Source organism: Ursus maritimus, unplaced genomic scaffold, assembly GCF_017311325.1.
Source record: "Ursus maritimus isolate PB19 unplaced genomic scaffold, ASM1731132v1 scaffold_11, whole genome shotgun sequence".
Taxonomy (NCBI): domain Eukaryota; kingdom Metazoa; phylum Chordata; class Mammalia; order Carnivora; family Ursidae; genus Ursus; species Ursus maritimus.
The window spans coordinates 36,943,002-36,965,030 of NW_024423453.1; the positions used below are offsets into that span (position 1 = coordinate 36,943,002).

At 41.9% G+C, this 22,029-nt stretch overlaps 1 protein-coding gene across 2 annotated transcripts in view; it reads left to right on the forward strand.

Annotated features, from left to right (window-relative positions):
• The window catches only part of ARHGAP10 (Rho GTPase activating protein 10), a 308,238-nt gene that overhangs the window by 200,965 nt on the left and 85,244 nt on the right, over window positions 1–22,029 (forward strand). For both annotated transcript variants that reach the window (XM_008685462.2, XM_008685463.2), the window contains one exon: window positions 1,186–1,345. In XM_008685462.2, the coding sequence (XP_008683684.1) occupies window positions 1,186–1,345 (160 nt within the window). The remainder of the gene's footprint in view (window positions 1–1,185; window positions 1,346–22,029) is intronic.

Sequence of the window (22,029 nt, forward strand, 5' to 3'; positions counted from 1 at the left end):
GAGAATATTATACACTTCCCTGTACACAGATTCTGGAAATGTGATTATAAGTCTGTTAGCGAATTTAGCCTGGTTTCACACCTACCTAACTCTAAGTTTGAACATGGCCTTTAAGTTAGTTTAATCCAGTAATAAGTAGTTATTTCATAGGATCCATTCTAGTCTTTTTATTCCTTCTTTAAAAAGCAAGCAAAATCTAATCATTTAGTGGAGAAATTAGCCCTTTCTTCAAATACAAATGACTCTTAGATCACTGTAATTATAGAAATTTAGAGGTAAGAGGAAGCTGAGGAATGCTGTTTTAGAATGTCTTTAATTTTATTTTATTATCTTATTTATTTTATTATGCTTTTATTTTATATAAAAAGAAACTGAAGGCCAGAGGATCTTATAACCTGCCAAGTGTCCTACTACTAGTATAGCCATTTGTTCATTTAGTCGACACACATTTATCGAATGCCTTTTTTAGGTGCTAGTGGATACATAGCTGAATAGGATAGACGAATTCCCTACTTTCATGAAGTCCCTTCTAAGAAGGAAAAGATCATAAACAGATTACAAATAAAAATACAAAATAATTTTAGGTGGTAAGTGGTTAAAAAAAGAGAATGAGGGGATAGAGAATATATATTGGATGTGGGACTGTAAAGAGCGTTATTATGGAAGGTATCTTGAGGATGAGGCTTTGAATTGAGACCTGAATTAAGCGTCAGGGCTTCTGAGGACAGTTGTTTAGGTTGCTCATTGCACAATGAATTGGGCCAAAGGGGTGAATGCAGGCGCTCTGACCAATTTCTGTGACGCCAATTCTTACAAAGGTGCCATACAATCTGGTCATTACTGGAAGCCAAGGGTATAATAGTCTGGGGAAAGGGGTGATGTTCTAAGTAGGGGGGAATGGTAAAAGAAGGTCTTCGAGGGGCACAAGCCTAGCATAAACATGGAATTATTAAGAAAGTCATGGTTAGAGCAGAGCATCGAGAACGAGAGGAATAGTAGGAAGGTCAGCAGGGGCCTCATCTCCTAGAGTCTTGTCAGATCTTGTTATTTCAGAAGCAGACTTTGAGGACAATTGAGTGTCTTGACTCCTTGTTTTTAAGGAAACACAGAGTTGCAGAAGATTGTACTTTCCCCAGCTATTGCCTCTCTTTTAACCAGAGACTTTCCCTCGCTCTTCCTTCTCAGTGTTTCAAATCACTCCAAGCAGAACCTCATGACGGTAGCAAATCTAGGAGTGGTGTTTGGACCAACTCTGATGAGGCCACAGGAAGAAACTGTTGCTGCCATCATGGATTTGAAGTTTCAGAACATCGTGGTGGAAATTTTAATTGAAAACCATGAAAAGGTAAACTCTCTCTGTTTTTTCCTTGAGGGAATTCCTGTTTTTGGCTTTATCACCACGTGAAACTAGCCTCTAAGATTCCCCACCACCGTTAAATGATTTTATTATCATTGTGATGATGAGTGTGGTTCTGAGAAGTTCCCACTGAACTTCTGTCTTCTGATGGGTTTCCGTAAATCTGAAGTTTACCCGGTTTTCTGTTATCTCACTGGTTTAAGGAAGAAGCATTCCATCCAGATGCAAAGGACTATCTGCAATGTAACACTGGATTGTTTAGATTCTTTGCAGCCTTCAGTCCTATCCTTGGATTTCTCAAATTCTGTTTCTGTAACACAGGGAAAATATTTTTGCCAATCTGTGTCACATTCTTCCTAGAAAAACACATTTATAGTCCCTCTTATCTCCCAAATTGTGCTGACATTTCCAGGGGATTCACATGCATCCCGGAATCTGGGAACCCCAGGTTAAGAATCTCTTGTTTAAAATGAATACTGTCATTCATCTGTGACACGTCTTTTTACTTGTTTCTCGATAATCAGGGGACTACAGGAGTTTGCAAAATATGATAGATTCTTTGAAGAACTTTTATGTAGTTTTTTCTCATTATCATCACGACCTTGCTAATAATTTTCCTCACTTCTCTTAAGATAGGGAATTTGAAAATTGTTTAAGTGCTTGTTTACTCATTTGTTTATTAAAGGTTTGTTGTAGTTTGTTTGTTTGTTTTCAACTGAGATTGCACTACATGCCAGGCATGTATGAGGTGCTAGGCTACGAAGACGAACATTACAGCCCCTGATGGAAAGCAGCTCAGTCTGGGGAGTGGAGCCCCATTTTGGGACTTGTATCCCATAGCATTTATCTCTGTCTAACGTGCTGTAAAGTTTATTTATTGTCGTAGTTCTCCGTTTCTCCCTGCCAGATCCTTGAGGGCAGAGATCGTTTTTTACACTTAGAATAATAACTGGTACGTATTAGGTGTTAAGTTAATATTTATTGGATGAATTAATGAACTCAATAAATTTTAAAGGGGCTAGAGGAGTGGGAAAGAGGGACACAGGTGTAGTCTCTATGAGCAAAGCACAGCAAGAGCCTGTTGCATTTGCTGTTTGCTGGAGCAATTCTAGCTTGTGTGAATACTGGTTCCCACTGAAGAGTTAAATGTGAAAGCTGGCCAGAGATCTTCCTGCCCAGTATAGTAAAAGCAGCTTGTGGATGGGTATAAGAAGTTTGGGGGTTTTTTGGTTTGGTTTTTAGGTAGCAAGTGGTGCCCTAAGCTATCCGGACAGCTTTAAGGAAAGATGGCTACTAATCATTTTTAGAAAAAGAAATAATTAAGGACCCCTGGGTGGCACAGTTGGTTGAGTGTCCAGCCTTTGGTTTCAGCTCAGGTCATGACCTCTGGGTCGTGGGATTGAGTCCCACATCGGGCTCTGCGCTCAGCGTGGAATCTGCTTGAGATTGTCTCTCCTCTGCCCCTCCCCTGCTCACTCGCACTGTCTCTTTCTCAAATAAATAAAAAAATCTTTAGAAAGAAAAAGAAATAATTAGGCCCACAAGCTTTGAAACAATGTTTAGTGGTATAGCTATCATTAGATTAAGTCCAATTAGGGAGCTTTTATGCAGTTTATTTGTGAAAATACTGGCTCTGGGTCTTGCTCTCAGATAAAAGGATCTCCTTTGAATGCTGCAGCTTCCTGTTTTCTTATTTGAAGCTGAGAAGATAAGTTCACGTTTTTCTCCTTGGGAAGTAGATAGTGCTGCTTTCACCCTGTTAAACCTTACAGGAATTTCCAAGTGGCACTGATGAGCCAACTGTAATACTGATGGCAGATGAAACTGGACCCACTCTCAGATCAGGCTCCATGGAGCTGAGGAGAGGGCTTTCACTTTTCCCCTCTGCCTTTCTGTGGCCACGCTGGATAATGCTGCAAATGCACTCCCATGTGAATCGAGGCACTGACTTTGCTATCAAGAAGGGGGCAGGTGGGACACTGAGTTTCAGATGCTTCACTGCGTGAGTGGGTTTCGGTTTGGAAGCACAGGGTTGCTTGGGGTGGGGAGCTGTTAGCTTGGATTAGTTCATATTTCTGAGAACTTAATTTCCCCATTTCCTCTTCTTTTCTCTCCAATTTCATCCTTGTCCGCTTTCACTCCCAGCTCTTTGTCCCTGCGCAGCTGGACTTTACTTCAGAGGCTAGGCTCTGCTGTGAGGAAGGATATTTCCACGGACGAGGGTGGTTGTGCAGAAAAACTTCACATAGATGCATGTACCCATAGGAGCCTGAGGTTTCCTTGGCAACTGATCCGTGTTTACCACCCAAAGATCTTGTGTTTGACTTGAATGTGGTGAGGGAGGGATATGGTTCCTCTTAGTAAATGTTCGAGAACAAAATGAGAAAGAGAGGGGAAGGAGGATAGAAGGGTTAAAAAGAAGAGTCTTTTGGGGGAGGGAAGAGTTATCGTAGATGGGGGGCAAACAGCAGGGGCAGTGAGAGAGGGAATGAAGAGGCCTAGGTAGTGTCTACGAGGGAGAACCGGCAGAGGGGAAAGTGACAGTAGAAGGAAGTCCTTTTCTTTTCCTCACTTATTTTTTCATCCTAGGAATGTGAAAAATGTTGACTCTGACCAGGAACATCACTAAAGCAAAAGAGGAAACTTTCAGCATATAATTAAAGCAAGAAAGCTCTAGATTAATTTTAGAGTTAGAAAAAGACCGAACTTAATCTGTCTCAGAGATCACATTTTATCCTAGCCTCTTTGCTGTTTTCATAAAACCCATATGTACTCTATAGGAAACCTAATCCACATGTTTTGGCCTTATTCCCACACAATACATTAAGATGTTATTTTAAAAGAAGTGTTTACGGGCCAAAAATATTATCAAGGTCTTTCTTCTCATGCAAACCAGAAAATTGCATTTCCCAGGTGGAAAAAGGTACTGTGAAATTCCCACAGATTTTCAAATTGGGATTGTGCCTTATAATTTATGAGTTTTACATAAGTGTTTTTTCTTAAAGATTTTACTTATTTATTTGAGAGAGAGAAAGAGAGAGAGCCCAAGCATGGGGGGGGGGAAGAGTGTGAGGCAGAGGGAGAGGGAGAAGCAGACTCCCCACTGAGCAGGGAGACCAATGTGGAGCTCGATCCCAGGACCCTAGGATCATGACCTGAGCCAAAGGCAGACGCTTAACCAACTGAGCCACCCACGTGCCCCATGAGTTTTGTTCTTGACAAAGTATCCTTGTTATGGATTAATGCAGTATGTTTGTGGTGAGCGCCTGCTTGGAGTCAGACATGATGTGAGACTTGGGGGAAGAGCAGACAGTGAGTGGGGCAGGGGAAAGGTCTGTCCATCAGTAACTGCCGGATGCGGTGGAGAATAGAGCTGTCGGAGCGATGCAGAGAAAACTGCTGAGACTTTAGAGGGGGAGTTTATGTCCGACTGTGAGGGATCTGGAACGTTTCCTGACTAGGTGGTTTGAATAGGTTTTAGGATGGAGCTTGAACAGGTGGAGATGTTTTGAGAGGACGTTTCAGGTATGGGGAAATCGTGTAATCAGAGAAGCACCGAGAGTAGCTGTGCGTTCTGGGAATGCAGCTTCTGTTGGAACAGTGGCAAGGGGCATGAGATGTGATTGGAGAAAGATTTGGGCCAGGTGTAGGGAGGTTGGGAATGCCCCCCTCGGACTTTTGGGCTTCATTTTATGGGTGCCAGGGCCTCTCATGGTTTTTAGGTAAACTGCTTCGGGAAGTTTAATCTGGCAGCAGGTTACCAAGTAGAAAGTAGAAGAAAAACAGACCAGCTGAGGACATGGTAGTGAGAATGGGAGTTCAAGGGTAGCAGGCATCATCTCCCAAGGCGCAGTGGACACAGTCCAGGGACCGGATCAGTGGGCCATCTCAGGGGAATGTGTTCTGCATGATGGTCACAAATGATGACCCAGACCTGGGAGAATATTGGGGTCATTAATAAAAAGATGGAAAAAAATGAGTTTGGGGTAAGAGTTCAGTTTTTAACGTGCTGAATTTTAGCTGTCTGGGTGTCTAACAAACAGTTGGAGAAGTGGGGCTCAAATTTGTGAGAGAATTTAGTGGTAGGAAGTAGAAGGTAGGATAAAAAGGCATGAGGTTGGCATAGGAGAGTGTGCTCACTGTGCTGTACACCTCTGGTCTACTACATGGGGTAACCCTAGTGTTTACGTGTGTGTATGTAAAATAGATAGTAGATACTTCAAATAGATATAATGGGCATAGGTATTTAAAATAGATATAATAGATACTTAAAATAGATATAATAGATATAGATACCTAAAATCGATACATGAAGTAAAAGATATAAAGTGCCTATTGCATACATATGTAATAGTATCCCTGAATATATAGAATTCTTATTACATGTATTGTCCCTTTACACTATGGGAGAGAACTGAAGGGTGAGAGGGTAGCTTGTTTATGGGCACACCGCTGGTGAGTGGCAAGGCTTGGGTTTGAACTAAGGGTTGTTTGACCCCCAAAACTTTACTTCTCATCACTAGGAGAAGGTTAAGAGCAGTAATCTTGAGAAACACCAAGATTTTTCTACTGGTGATAAAACAACAGGGGCCAGAAGAAACCCAGGCACGTTTCAGCGTTAGGGTGGTCAGGGGACCTTGTCATGATGCGGATGCTGCACTGTGGGGGAGCACGAGTGTTGACTCCAAGAGTGAGATGTCTGTTGAGAGGAAGGGCTGAAGTCGACCTCAGTGAGTGGGTGTTTGGGAATGGGTGATAACCCATTACAGATCTACGTTGTGTTCCGGCATGAGAGAGCACAGGGGTGGAAAAGGCAGAGCAGACGGGACAGGGGAGGGAAAGNGTAGGGTAGGACTGCTAGCACCTGATATGTATACAGTTTGCCAGTCAGCTTCAATTCTAGTTTTCTGTTAGCTAATTTCTGGGGTTGGGGGTCTCTTTAGAGGAACTTAAAGAGGTATGGAAAGAACCCTCCTGGGAGTTAATGGAGTTTGTTGAAATGGAGCCTATTCTGCTATTTTATACATTTGTAGTGTGTCATAAAACAAATTTGTGTTTATAATGTGACCCTCTCCTAGTTTCTCCCCATGTCCCTGAGGGCCCTTGAAGATTATGAAGAGCCTTTGAGAATCATCAAAGAAAACATTAATGTTAGTGTGGTTTTCTTTTATTATCTGTCTTATTTCATGTTAATACTTAAATTGGCAATTCATGTGAAGTAAGATATATAATGTTACTCTCACCCAAATCATTTTACATAATATATATAATTTTAATCCAGATTGTAGGCACGCCTTGTTTATTGCCCTTCGCAGATACTGTGTTCCTTACAAATCCGAGGTTTGTGGCCACTGTGCATGGAGCAAGCCTGTCGGCGCCATTTTACTTTGTATCTCTGTCACATTTCACCTTTTGGTCATTCTTGCAATATTTCAAAATTTTCATGATTATATTTGTGATGGTGATCTGTGATCAGTGAGTACAACTTGCTGAAAGCTCAGGTAATGGTTAGCATTTTTTAGCAATAAAGTATTTTTTAATGATATGTCCATTGTTTTTTTAGACATAATGCAACTACACACTTAATAGCCTACAGTGCAGTGTACACATAGCTCTTCTGTGCACTGGGAAACCAGAAAATTCATTGGACTCGCTTTATTACAATACTCGCTTCGTTGCAGTGGTTTGGAACCAAACCCACAATATCTTTGAGGCATGCCTGTATATTTATGTCGTTAAGGATTATAATCGGATTTTCAGTGTGATCTGCCAGATGTGGTGCTCTGCTTTCTCTCAGCTTTGTGTGGTGCTTCAGTTCGCCTTGATGGTCACGGAGTCTGTGATGGTCAGTGGGTCATGACGTTGTTTTCTAGTGTTAGCCTTTATGTACCATAGTTTCTGTGGGCCACAGGATGCCGAGAGATAATCACATTTTATTTACATAAAACTTTTCTGTGACAAGGATTCTAAAAACTTTGTTGAAAGAAACAGTGTTGTCTTTGAAACGGGTATACTCGCAGTCTGGGTCTTGTTTTTCCTGGTGAGAAAATGGAGGCCGTTTGTGATGCTCATGCTTTGTGGAAAGGGCTGGTTTTATATCCTGTTCTGAGGCTTCTTCAGTAAACCTCCCTGTAACATATGTTGCAGAATCCTTGAAACGCCAGTGTCCCTCCAGTCACAGAAAAGTCGAGGTGAGAAGGGCATACATGTTTCCTCTCAGGCGTGCAACACAATCAGAATGTTCACACACGTGAAGAGTATCAAATGGCACATTGCTTTCCTCTTGTTGACCTTGGGAACCAACTTTCTGACCTACACTCCTGTCTTTGCCAAAAGCTAGAAGAATGTGTCCCTGCCCCCAGGCTCAGTGGTCAGTCCCAACCTGCGGTCTGGCAGCAGCCACATGTGGACTGGGTTTGGTTTGGGGCAGCCGCTCCTCCACTCCTGTAGCTGCAGAGAGAAGGCACATCCTAGCCGTCTTCTGCAGGTTGATCTCTGTCATCCCTGACTATAAAAGAGGCCCCAGTGAGCAGTACAGAAACCATTTTCCTTGAGGTGCAAGGAGCCTGTAGCCTTAGAGCGTGTCTGTCATTCAGTGGGAACAAGAAATCTCTTTTCTTAAAAAAATGCAGCCTAAAATGCTTCTTGATTTAGCTTTGCTGGCACTGGGTTGCTAGGCAGCACCAGTTTTCATGTGAGAGAAAAATAAATTTCTGAAGCAATGGCAACATTGATAAAACTAGAAGTTTCTAAAAGCTTTATGTTTGCCTGAGTAGTGACAGTTCAGTGTAAAGGTCAAAACCCCATGGCAAGAATAGTTGACAAATTGCAGGGGCGTGGCTTTTCCCCCTCTTCCAGTTTTCTTGAATGTTGGCATCTTTGGCATAGCCATGGAGACTTACTTTACTGTTAGGTCCCCCCCGCCGCCCCGCTAACAGGGAATGCATTCTCTGGAGTGTTTAAAAAGGAGCTTTAAAAACCACAGAAAACTTTCTGTCTGCCTTTCAGAAAATAATAATGACATTGTCTTCCCAGTTCTTCATTTAGCTATGCTACAGGAAGTCCTTTCTCTGTGTCGTAGTGTGGCTCTGGAGGGGGTAGGTAGCATTTTCCCATCGTATTTAACGTGGTTTGATAAGAGAAAATTTGAGAGACAGGGTTCTTTCATCCTGCAGCATTTTAGTGTCCAGGATAGACAAAGCACTGGGGCTGTCTCAAGAAAATCTAAGAGCTGCAATACAGAAGGGGGGGTAGATTTATTCTTTATTATCTAAGAAAGCATAGTCAGTACAAGTGAGCGGAACTTGCTAGGAGGTGAGTTTTTGATTCAATAGAAGGAGGAACTTCATAATATTTTTCATAATGAGAATGTGTTCATGTTGGAGATGAGGATTGAGGAGTTGGAGAAAGTGAGCAGGCCTAGGAGGTCTCGCCCACTCAGAAATTCCCTGCCAAGGTCTCTGGAGATGCAGAGCTGCGAAGACACGTCCTCAGAGCAGAGCTCCGGGCTTGGAACTTGGCACTCAATTAGTATTTGCAGAACTAAGGATGTTGAGGAATATGATCCTTTTGTTCATTTCTTTTTTATGAGCAGCACCAAGAGTTCTTGGAAGGGAGAATAAGAATCCGGGAGTGAGGGGGTGGGGTGGTGAGCAATGGAGAAGATACCATCAGATGCCCTTCCTTAGGGGACAGGATAGTGTGGGGTGTTTATGGGCTTGACTCTTTGCACGGATGAGCCCATTTTTATTTTTCTTTTATAAAATTAAAAAAACCCCAGCTTTCAGAGCTATCTCTTCCACATCTCTCAACATAAAATTGAGAACAGTAATAATTAAATAGCTAATATTGACAGGGATGATTATGTGTTGGGCGCTAGGCTTAGCTCCTTCTGACATTTTATGGAAATACTTACAGATAAGGTCATGTAGTGTAGCACAGTGAGCGCTAAAGGGAAATCCCTCGCGTTGCCGTCCCAGCTCCCGCAAGTTATGTGACTTCTGTGTGATCTGGCCACCCCGTTGACTCTCGTCAGTTTCCTCCTCTGCAAAACAGAAAGAGCACAAGTACCTCTTCAGCAGAGTAGTTGCAGAGAGGAGTGAGCTGATCCACATGGATACTCAGCTCACTGCTGTTGCACAAATGAGGAACATGAGGCTCGGGGAGGCTCAGTCACTTGCTCGAGCTCGTAGTCCCAGAAAGTGGCCAAGCTGGGATTTGAACCCAGTCTGTCTCCAAAGCCTATCCCTTAACCTTACCCTGTCACTGTCAGATAACGTGTGTATAAATATACAGTTTTATATTAAACAGCTTTAATGACTTGTGTTTTTTAAAAGATTTCTTTTTTCTTTTTTTTTTTTTTAAAGCAGTGTTAGATTACAACAAAATTGAGAGGGAATTGCAGAGATTTCCCATATATCCCCTCCCCCCCCCCAACAAGCAGAGCCTCCCACCAGAGTGGTACATTTGGTACAGTTGAGGAACCTACACTGACACGTCATCGTAGTCCCAGGTCCAGAGTTTCTTTGGTTCCCTCTTGGTGGTGTACTTTCTATGGGTTTGGCCAAACGTGTTATAACATGTATTCATCATTACAATAGCAGCATAGTTTCACAGTCCTAAAAATCCCATGTTCTGCCTGTTCATCTCTTTCCTCGCCTGCTCCCCCCCTCCCCCACGTCCCAGGTCTACCACTCACTGATCTTTTTACTCTCTCCATAGTTTTGCTTTTTCCAGAATGCCTTGTAGTTGGAATCATATGGTAGGTAGCCCTTCAGACTGACTGCTTTCACTTGGTAAGATGCATTTAAGGTTCTTCCGTGTCTTTCCATCGTCTGAGAGCTTATTTCTTTTTAGAGCTGACTTGTTTGTATTTTGGGAGAACCAAGGGGTTTATGTGATCATTGTACCCAGCAGGCAATGGCAGGAAGGCCAACTCCTCTCAACTGGCCCTCCCCCTCCCCTCAGATCGCCCTCCATTTGCTGTGTCATGTGTGACAGGCAGCCCGCTTCTGAGATGCCCTTTCTTTGGGGTCAGCAGGTTGTGTCAGGCCTCCCAGCTAGCTTTTGCCGGAAACTCTAGCGAAGAACTTCTGCTCATCCTCTCTCTCCTTGTGGTCATCACCATCAGGATAATTAACATACAATAATAGCCCAGTATTTATTAAGTGCTCATTCTGTTAAGTATTTTACATCATAATCTCATCTAATGCCCCACTCAACAGCTCAGTGAGGTAGATATCACCATCCTCATTTTACAAGTGAAGAAGGTTAGGGTAAAAATTTGCCCAAGGTCACACAGCTGGTAAACGGCAGTGCTGGGATTTGAACCCAGGACTGTCTGGTTCTGTAGGTGGGACCGCTAAACCCTAGACTATACTGCTGCTCCGTCCCTTCTAAGTGGCTTTAAATGGAAGGCTCTGTCTGTGGGGTCCCTGTCTAATAGACTGCACAACTACGTTCTGACCCTTAGAAACAGCAGATCCAGAGTATATGTAGATTGAACGAAATCACTAAAAATAGAATGTTTCAGTGTCTCAAATAAATTTTCGGAAATCCAAAAGTACACCAAACAGCGTAAGTGGGAAAATGTAAACATGAAGTATCACTTCAATAATATGTAAAGAACTGATTTTTCTCAACTTTAAGTGAGAGTATTGAGAATAGGCTACATGCTTTTAGCTAAAACTTTAGAATTACCAATAGAAGTTTATATTCATGAAGTATGTATGCTGTTGAAGCCTACGCGATGATAATATGGCCGCTTGCATCAGACTAGGATGCTTGCAAGAGGGAAGTTTTTGTTTTTTGTTTTTCTTTCTTTTCCTGGAAAGATGACCTGCTACTATGTAGATAAAGCAGGGCTTGGAGAAGGGTATTTTTCTGGACTCTGACCTCCATCTCTTACCCTTTTACCTCTCTCTGGTCCCCCTCATCTGTACTGCCAGAGCTGGCTAGATGCTGGAGAGGAGTCTCACTGGAGTCTGGGCTGAGTCAGGTTCTCTCCTCTAGAGATTTGGAATTGGGGGAGGGAAAAACTCAGCCAGTTACTCTGAGATTGCCCCTGGGCTCGAGGCTGAAGAAGCAACCCTGGTGGTGGGTCAGGTGCCCAGAGGAGAAGGCAGGGCTCTGGGAAGGATGGGGAATCTCATTAAAAGAGGGTGCAGAGGTGAGAAATGGAGAGTTGTTGGGTGACTTTTGATGCCCTCAGGTTATTAATTCAGAGCAGTCTAGAGTTCCAGCTCTTTCTACTTCCTGCTGATTCTTTTTAACAAATCCCTTTTTACTTCTGTCAGTTTAGTACTGTTTTGATTGCAACTAAATCATCTTTGGACAGTGTGAGAAGATTCACAACCCACTGTACCTGCAATTCGATAAGTTTACGGATACACAATTTATTCATCGACTTTGATTTAACTTCGTTTATATTTCAGTGCCATCAGGAGCTCCAGCATGTCCTTGAGGCTGGCTGCTACTTAGGCCCAGTCCTATGGAAACAGGTCAAGTGGGTCTGGTCAACAGGGTTTTAGGTGGAACCTGGCATTTTGAGGTTACCCAAGTCTGAACCTGTTGCTCTATTCCCATGATTTAACTAGAACTTCTTTAACTTTCTTCTTCAGTTTTCTCAGACCAGTATTTGTACCAAAAGTGACTTTTCTTTCAAATCTAACATAATTTCTTTTTTCTCCTAGGTAATTGCGTTCCCAGCTGTAGGTCTCCAACCTAATAAACCCATTTCATCCCCTGCTGCATTCCTGCACATCTCCCGGCAGGTTGAGCCTCTGGTCTGCCACTCAGTCATTTAGCATTTTTACATCTACTCTTGCATCTGGCATACTCTTCTTCTGTCTAGAGCAATAGTTTTGAAGTTTTATTACACTAGGACCCAGTTTGAAAATTTAATGAAAGCTTTGGGTCCTGTTCCCAGAAAATAGTATTATTATATATACACAGAAGAAATGTAGGTGCAATTTTAGGAATTTCAGGTCAAGAACCTAGAACCATGGGGGGGCGCCTGGGTGGCTCAGTTGTTAAGCGTCTGCCTTCGGCTCAGGGCGTGATCCCGGAGTCCTGGGATCGAGCCCCACATCGGGCTCCTCCGCTAGGAGACTGCTTCTTCCTCTCCCACTCCCCCTGCTTGTGTTCCCTCTCTCGTTGGCTGTCTCTCTCTCTCTGTCAAATAAATAAATAAAAAATCTTAAAAAAAAAAAAAAGAACCTAGAACCATGGGGAAACCAAGAGCTGCCATATATCTCTGAGAAATTAGGGCCTGGAATGTGTCTTCAGGCTCAGCCTTTCCTGTCTTTTGCTGGTGACTTATTTTCCATGTTTCTGCTCAGAAGCTGGGAGGGGAGCGGATAAGGATGTCACTCATCTCAGATTCACACTTTATTTCATCAGTGGCACTTCGTTGTTTCTGTTCCTTACCCGGGCCAGCCACCAAGGAAACCCTATATTAAAATCCTGATGGCTCAGTTTGCCATGGAAAGAATGAGCCCACACTGAAAGGCATTGTCCTTAAATAATGAAAGGCAGCCATTTCCCATTATTTTGAGATGTGCTGATCTTCAGACCTCTTCTGCCTAAGTGGGAAGCAGAAGGAAACTGACCTGGGACAGGCTGAAGAAGGCACCTCTGTCCTCACCAGGTTTTCATAGTGCAGCCTTGTTGTCTCCTTTGAATTCCTCTGAATTGCCCTGAATTACACACCGTTGGGAAACACCACTGCTGCACTGAGTGATAACTGAGAGCTGACCGTGCGCTAGTATTTCAGCTCCTGCATCTTTAGCATGGCCAACACTAGTGTCCTACCTAACTAAATGTTTTGACTAATGAATGGTAGCTGGAAAATGGCTAAATTAAGGGTTGACGGTTTCAGCTCATGCACAGTGGGGCATGACAGTTCTATTTCTGCTAGGCTTCCACAAGTTCTCTAATTTCCACCGTAACTAAAAGAGTAGATAAAATGTCTACTTGATGGAGCAGGCCACTACGTAGTATCCTCCAAATAGAAGTCTTCCCAGTAAGTGTAGAGCCTGCTTTCCTGGCTGTGTCTGGGGTCTTCAAGACCACCCCCATGTTTGGTGCTGTGCTTGAAGGGGGTTCATGGGACTTACCGTGAAGTTGTATGTACAGCTAGATTTATCACAGCAGTGTAGTAAGGACACACAGAGAAAATGACGACAACCCGAGTGGAATCTGGAAGAATCCACGTGTAGTTTTGCTTACGCTCTCCCCTCCCCGGAGAGGTCACACACAGCAGACTCTTCCCCCGGCACTGAAAATGCTGCAATGTGTGTTTGATACTTCTGTTGGGGGAAGCCCGTTGGAGACCAGTGCCTATTGGGAGGTACTCACATAGGCATCCTTCGCCCACCATATACCAGAATTTCAGACTCACAGACGGAAAGCAGGTGTTCCATGTAACCCCCACATACGCACATGCATGTACAGACAGTTAGGCATGGTGGGCCATCCTAACTTTAAAGGGAATGTTTTCTATCCGTTTCAAGAACTGTTTACCAGCCTAGTTCCCAGACACCAACCAAGGGCCACCTTTGCAAGCAGGCCTTTCTAGGGATGCCCACCTCAGGCCTGCTTTGTTTATTCTCTTCTACACACTGGGCATCTTCTAACTGCTGGGTGAGGAGCTTAAGGGCAGGGGTGACCGTGAGTTACTGTTTCTCCTGCGAGGATGTTCTCTGTCTTTGGGTTTTAGAGCCTTTTCTCTTTTGCTTTGGGAGTGTCTTCTCCGTGCTGTTGGGGAAATGTGTGTTGTCAGCCCTATTAGGAAGTACAGGATTAACTTTATTGAGGAACATGGGAATCAACACGATTGTGGTCAGTGCGGGTCAAGTAAATTTCAAGCCATGCAGCCTTATGTTGCTGGACTAATTTGGCACAGGATGAAAAGTCCTTTAAAAGCCCTCCTTGTTTTAACTTTCCAGTTGGTTGATTTCTCCTTGAGAATGACCCCAAAGGGCAGGAATCAGTTTTGTCAGCTTTATTTTTGTTCTCACCCTTCAGCTCTATCGAGTGCTGCCGTTGGGGGCCCCACATTTTCTCAAGGATCAAGGTGCTGCCATGTCTGTCCTGCCCTCCCTCCTTGGCATCTGGTCAAAACCCCCCTCTTCACCTTGGCCTGGGCTTTGTAGTGTCTGGCTGACACTGACCCTCCTCAGATCTGCACCCTCCTCTATTTAATCTTCTGGATTTTTCTCTAAAGAATCTTTTTATTAAAAAGGTTAAAAAAATCTATAGCCTTTGATGAGGATTTGTTAGGTGAGCTTTTCATCCAAATTAACACCATGTTCCTCCTCCCAAGTCATTATTTTTTCTCATGCAGATATTTGTAGAATTATTGTCTGTCTGTCTCTCTCTCTCTCTCTCTTTTTTTTTTTTTTTACTACCAGTACCGTCTAACCCGTAGTGATTTAGGGGAAGGGTTTGATTTCCTTTTGTTTATGTCACAGCTCCTCTCTTGACCAAATAGCGATGACTTCTGTTGATTGTTACGTAGTATTGTGTGTTTCTTGTTACTGTAGAGATACAAGTGTCTAGAATTCTAGAGTCTACTAGACTAGTCTAGAATTTACTTTAAGTAAAATCTAATTACATAAAGCTTCTTAAACATCTGTACCAAGTCTAGAATCTGCTTCAAAATAATCTAGGGATATTGATGAATTAACCTGGCCATCAGTTAATGATTGATGTAGTTAGGTGATGTGCACATAGGAATTTATTATATTATTTTTTACTTGTATCTATATCTCAAATTATTCATGATAGAAATTAAATGATCTGATATTTGGTGTTGGCATCATTTCTTTCATGCACTTACCAGTTCATTCATGAAACATCTATTAAGCTGCTCCTTCATGCCTTGTACTGCATGGACAGGCACAAGAGATTAAGAAAAGAAAAGGAAAAAAAAAAAAAAGCAGATCTTGTTTTCTGGAAGTCCAGTGTGTAACAGACGCTGACATAGTGGTAGAGATCTAGTAACCTGGCCTGAGGATTGTGTTTGGAGTTTGGACCTACAAGAAGCCAGTAGCTTTCTTTGTCCAAAGCCAGATTAAGATCATTTCTATACTTTGAAGATTTACTATACTTGGCATTCCTTTGTGAATCAACTCATTTGTTTCTTCAGAAGGTATTTACCCATTCCATTCACAGCACTGAGCTAGGCCTACAGGAGATCTAATGGACATAATTATAAAATTCAAAATTCCTTTTCCTAAGCATTTAGTCTGTGTAGGGCAGAGGGTCGGCACTAAGGCCTTCTTGAACCCCTGATGTCCCAGCCACTGGCCAGCTCTTGTTCATACGACCCACGAATCAACCAGCCAACCCTGAGAGTGTAGGTAGTATTAGTTGTGCGTTTGTTTGTTTTCTTTTAGATAGTATTGTTTTCTCTGCAGTTTACAGACTAATGCAAGAAACGGAAGCTTGGAGAGTTGAAATTAACGTACCCAAGGTCACACAACTTGCTTTATTCATTGACAGTCTGCCTCGTTCCAAAAAGGATTTCAGACAGTTAAGCCACACAGTTAGAAAATTCTTTGTGGTCTTTCTACTGTACCAAGAAAAACAAGACCATATTTTTTTCTTTTTAAGCTTAAATGATGCATAGTGTTTCAGTCAATATTACTACACGGATAGCTCCAAGTTTAAATTGTACAAAAGTGCTTACGTGTGTCTCTGTTGGAATGTGTAGGAGTAAGAAAGGAAAGCTCTGTATTTGATTTCATAAAGTCACGAGCTTTATATAGTTGCTTGAGCCACACATGCCAGTGCCTGGTTGTGTGTACAAGACAGTTCTTATTAATCATTGCACAGCTGGTCTGTTGTTTGTCATCATTATTACTTATTCTTAATTACCAAAGTGCACATGGGCTGCAGACTGTAGATTGTGCCAAACCAAACCTCTAAAGTCGTTGGACTAATAGGTTTTGAGGAAGATTTATAATCCTTTGTAAATGATAGCAGTGCTGTATATATTCCTATAAAGAAACAGTGTACATCAGAAACTCACACAAAATCTGGATCATAATCTTGAGTATATGATTCCCAGTATCTGCCTCCTGTTCTCTTTAATCTGTCGCTGAATCAACTTTGCTTGTTTTGTGTATTGAGAATTGAATTTATTTATAGGCTATGCCTTTTTTAAGGTAATTGTTTCTCTTTCCCTAACTCAGCAATAAGTGGAAGTGGAGACATTCTTTCTCCAGGAAAGCCTTTAAACCCTTGATTTCTCTAGAATGTCACTTCTGTTTAGATGGAAATGTGGGACATGACCACTAAGAGGATTAGTCATCATTTTCAAAATTTAATGAAGGAATCAGGTCATTTGTGCTTAATGTGCTAATAAGCTCAGAGTAAGCTGTACGTACTGATGGATTGATGTGGAAGGGTCCTTGGAATGATAATTGTTTTTTGTGTCTACTCCTTTTATTCCACAATTTCTGTAGGACAGTGTTACCTGAAATGTCAGGGTCACAAACACCTGTGGTTAAACTTTTTTGGAAGTCCTCTGTGCTTTCTCCAAATTCCATGTAACTTAAAAGAAAACTCTTTCACCTGACTTTATTATTTGGATGAATCCAAACTCTTGTAAATGGTCTCTAATTCTCCATTGTTTTCCATTCTTGGCGGCTTTCCTGCTCATTACTGTAGGTCAGTGATTCCTAACCAGTTTTTATGTTTCATAATTCTTTGACAATTCGATGAAAGATAACAATCTCATTTTCTAAAAAGAAAAAATACAAATGCATATATGCCATTTATGATTTGAGGATATACACTAATACTGAAGTCTGTAAGAAACCTCAGGAATCCCTGCTTTGGTGAAATAAACTTGGGTGATATTGAAATAACTTAATAAAAACATGCGGCCCATTGGCACAATATGGACGTGAGGGAACTAGTGAAGTTTAGCAAGTTACGGGTTTCCACGTGTAATGGCACGTTACCTTTTACTTATGTGTTTACCAGTAGTATTTATTGTCAGTTTCTTATCTAAAACAGATATCTCAAACACATGATTTAAGATAGCAAACTGAGATCTCAAAATCTTACAGTATAAACCAAAAATAGGTTAAAAGGAAAAAAGAATAACACCTTGGTATCAGTCAAATGGAGGAAAAGGCTAGAGACTAGCAAATGACGTTTTTAAAAATTGGCATGGATTGTATCTGTTTTACTCCTAACTCAACCTTCCACAGATGCGATATGGAACAGATGCATATATAATCCTCAAAATCCCTTTTTAGAGGGAGGTGTAGCGGGTGGTTTGGTCAGCCTTGGGGAAGACTTACAACTTCCACAAAGGTAGAAGCTCCTCCCGACCACCCTGCTCTCCTGTCAGGGAAAGGAGAACAGGTGGGGTGTGATACATCACGGACTCCCTCTCTCAGACATTCCAGGGGCAGTGATCTCCAGTGATGAACAAAGTCAGAAGGAAAACCTCAGAATCAAAACTTAAAAAAAAAAAAAAGAAAGAAAGAAAGAAACAGAGCTTCTGTAAGAGAAGAAGATGAGAAAAATGACCCCTAAGAGTAGAAAGAGGAATGCCATTTCCCACCCTGATAGCTTGTGATGTGAGCGTCTAGAAGTCATGTCTCTTACCTGGTCCATCTTCTGCCTGGAGAATGATAGAAAGTGGTGATAGCGGCCACCGAGGATAGAGACTCCTGGCGTGGGCTGAAGGGCCGGGGCCTCTGCTGGAATTGTGGACAGCCCAGGCAGGGGGACTGAACAAAGACACAGGCATTTTGGCAAAACCAGAGATGAGGTGAAGGACCAGGTTGCGTGCAGATCTGGCTGCATCCTTGGTGCCCCCCCCCCCAATCCCCATAGGTTATGGACCTGTTGTATCCTCTCAAATTGTTGAAGCCCTAAGCCCCAGTGGAGGGGCATTTTGGAGATGGGGGCGGTCTTTAAAAAAGGGAACTAAGATTAAATGAGGTCATAAGGATGTGGCCCCTATCCAACAGGACTGCTGTCCTTAAGAGAAGGGGAAAAGACACAGGGATGTGTATACACAGAGGAAAGGCCATGTGAGGGCACAGCGAGAAGGCAGCCATCTACAAGCCCAAGAAAGAGGCCTCAGGAGCAGCAGACTCTGCTGGCACCTTGATCTTGGATCCCCAGTCTCTGAGAAAACAGATTTTTGTTCGAGCCACCCAGTCTGTGGGGTTCTGTTGTGGCAGCCCAAGCAGATGAACACACCATTCTCCAGCTACAAAACGCCGGGCAGGCAATACTGTGGTGTGTGGAAGAAGAAAACAGACCCCCACAACATGGGAAGAGATTCAAGGACATGTCACCCGTGGTGTAGTGGTGTGAATAAAGTGTTGACAAAGCTGCCCATTTAGAACACAAGTAGAATGGAAAGCAGCCAACCAAAAATATCCACTGTGGGGTCTCTATGAGTATATTGCCGCAGGAGGGGAGAAAACGTAAACTGTAGAGGAAGAATCTGTTCTGGAAGAAATACTGATCTAAGGAAGAGAAGAGAGGAACTTACTAAAATTGGTCTCTGTGGAAGAATTAAATATTTAATGAAATGGGAGTTGAAAAAATAAAAGGATTAAGGAAGATTTTTCTTTTAAAGGTACTTGCTGAGCTAAGAAAACTGACACACGTACAGTATTTTAAAACAAATGAACAAATTAAAACATATCAAAAGGAATGGAATAAAAAATTAAATTACCCTCATTGATGGAACAGTCACAGTCAGAAGGAGAGAGACAGGTAAAAGAAGTCAAAGAAACAGACACAGAGGGCAAAAGTGACCTGTTGCAAGTCAGGACAGTGATACAGAACCAAGCGCATGGGACAGAAATCATCTTAATGATAAAACAGACGAAAACTTTTTTCCTGAATCAAAGTGAGACCATAATCTGATCAAAATGTTCACTGCATTCCAGGAGACCTGACTTTTAAGTTCTTCAGAATTACCCATATAGGGACAAATTGTGATCCAGTTATTAGATTTTGAGGAAAAATATTAAATCCGTTAGGAAGATACATCTGGTTGCCTCATATTTTCCTAAGCAACTGAGAAGACAATAAAGCAGTGTTTATAGGTTTTGAGTATCTATTTCTGGCCACAAAGAAAAATCCCAAATTTCAAAAGGCAGAAATAAATAACACAGACCATTTTTTTTTTTTCCTGATCCATAATACTCTAAATCTGGAAATTAGAAGCAAAAAAAAAAAAAAAAAAAAAAAAAGTCCCTGGTCATCTGGAAATTTAAAAACTTTCATGATTCATGGATTAAAATAGAAATAAAAAAGTTGGAGAATACCTAGAAAAATATTGTGAAAACAAGAGTATCAAAACCTAATGAATCGTGCAGAAATTATGTTCTGAGGGAAATGGATAAGAATGAAATAAGTTACACTTCCACCCACCTCCCAAATTTGAAGAAATTAAGAGATATAAAAGATGAAATTAATTAGGAAAGAAAAAAGTGTTTTTTTAATAAAACCTCTTGCGTTTTTGGTGGAGTTGGGGAGCATAAAGTAAAACAGATTTTCTTGGCTGAGCTAGTCAAAAAAAAAAACGGGTGGGAGAGAAGGCTCACATATATAAATAGAAACAAATGTGGAAATAACCATAGATACACAGTGCACAGAATTTTGAAAATCAGAATAAAATTAGTGAACTAATAAAGAAATAGAAAACTTTAAAAGAGCTGCCATCCCCCCCAAAAGCACCAGGCAGAGATACTTTCACAGGTGAATTTTAAACTTGGAAGAAACCATTTAATCTGTTCATGTTTAAACTGGTCCACACCATAATAGAGGAGAGTTTCAAATTCTTTTTATGACGCTGGTAGGGTACCAATGCCGAAGCCTGTCAGAGATAAAGTTGTAGATCAATTTTACTTAAGCATATTGTGCAGAGACGTTAAATAATACATCAGCAAATAATAGCAGTACTTTAACAGTGTAATATTTCAATCTAAGTTGACTTCAACCCTAAAATACAAGGGTGGTTCACTATTAGGAAATACATTAATATAATATATCATATTACTAAGTCAAAGGAGAAAATCTTTCAGCATGGTGCCTAAAAGCATGTGACAAAATCTACATAATTCCTAGGGAAATAATTTAGTAAAGCAGAAATTGTGGCTACTTCCTTACAATGAGTAAAAATGTGTATTTTAATCCTTAAATTCGTATTGTTTAATTATTGAAATGCTTAGAATGTTGAAATTGTGACGTGGTTCACTGTTACTAATTACCTATTGTCCTAAAATTATTAGACAAGAAAAGTGAGAAAGCAATACGAGGTGGTTTGAAAACTGGAAGGGGAAAGTTTGCATTATTTACAGATGTGATTGTACACATAGATAGCCCCAGAGAGCAGATTGAAGGTCTCATACATACACTAAATGATTCACTGGGATGAAGGGTTAAGAGTAATTACCAAAATCGATAGCTTCCTTATAATACCGCAAGGCGTCAGAAAATATGGTAGGAGAGCAGGCCCTATTATCAGTGTTATCTGAAAAGATGAATTGCCTGAATGTAAACCTAAATCAAGAAGAGAAATCATTGGTGTGTGAGCCTAAATGAAGAGATGCAGAACACCTATTTGAAGAAAGCTGGAAAGTTCCACCGAGAGCTGAGGGGAGTCTCCGGGAGGAGGGAATGAGTGTGTGTTAGCTGGAGCAGACTTTCTGTGATGGTTTGCAGTGTCCAAGCACGGCTTAGAATGCCCTTCTGCCTTGAAGCCATCTCTCCGTTACAAAGTACTCCACAGATAAGCGTCAAGATTCTACAAAAATGGAGAGCATATTCACTGCTACCGCGCATCCCCCGTACCTCTCAGTGCGGAAATCAGAAACAGCCTTCAGTGGCAGGGAAGAGGGTTAAATAAATAATGGGATGGCCATAAGGAGAAATGCTCAGCAGCCCGTTAACAAGAATGAAGTAGACTCGTGAGCACTGATCGCACGTGTGGTGAACACGCACTAAGGTAGCCCAGTGGTCTAGACCCTTGGAGGCCTGTGGGACCTGTGGCTTGATTCTCACCAGTAGAATCTGAGGTGATGGGATGTTCTATCCATAATGGTTTTATTATAGAAGACTCCGTGGGAGCAGACTGGAGAGAGAGGTTCTCACTGGCCTGGAAGAAGCAGATGGCCGTGTTGGGAACTGCCTTCAGAGGGGATCACAAGAGGGAACTGGGGGGGCCTCCAGACCATGCTCATCAAAAAGTCAGAACCCTCAGTCTTGTGGCTGCAAGGAAATGAATTCTGCCAACAACCCAAATGAGCAGAGAAGCAGATTTATCCCCAGTCGACCCTCTGTAATGCTGGCTGGACGATCTTTGATTACAGCCTTGTGAGTCGAGGACCTGAGGAGAGGACCCAGTTAAGATGTGCCTGGACTCCTGACACTTGGAAACCGAGAGAGAGATGATAGCTTTCTTATATACATCACGAATCAGAGAACACAAATAGTAAATGTGGTGTTTTCAGGCTCTGAGTTTGTGGTTAATTTGTTATACAGCAATAGTGAATGAACACACTGAAACTGAATGTTATCTAAAATACTGGCGTGCACTGTCTCACTCTGAATTAAATTTAGAAAAATCTCCTGCTACTTACTGACCCAGCTTTTCTTTCATACCCTCATGACTGCGATCCTCCTGA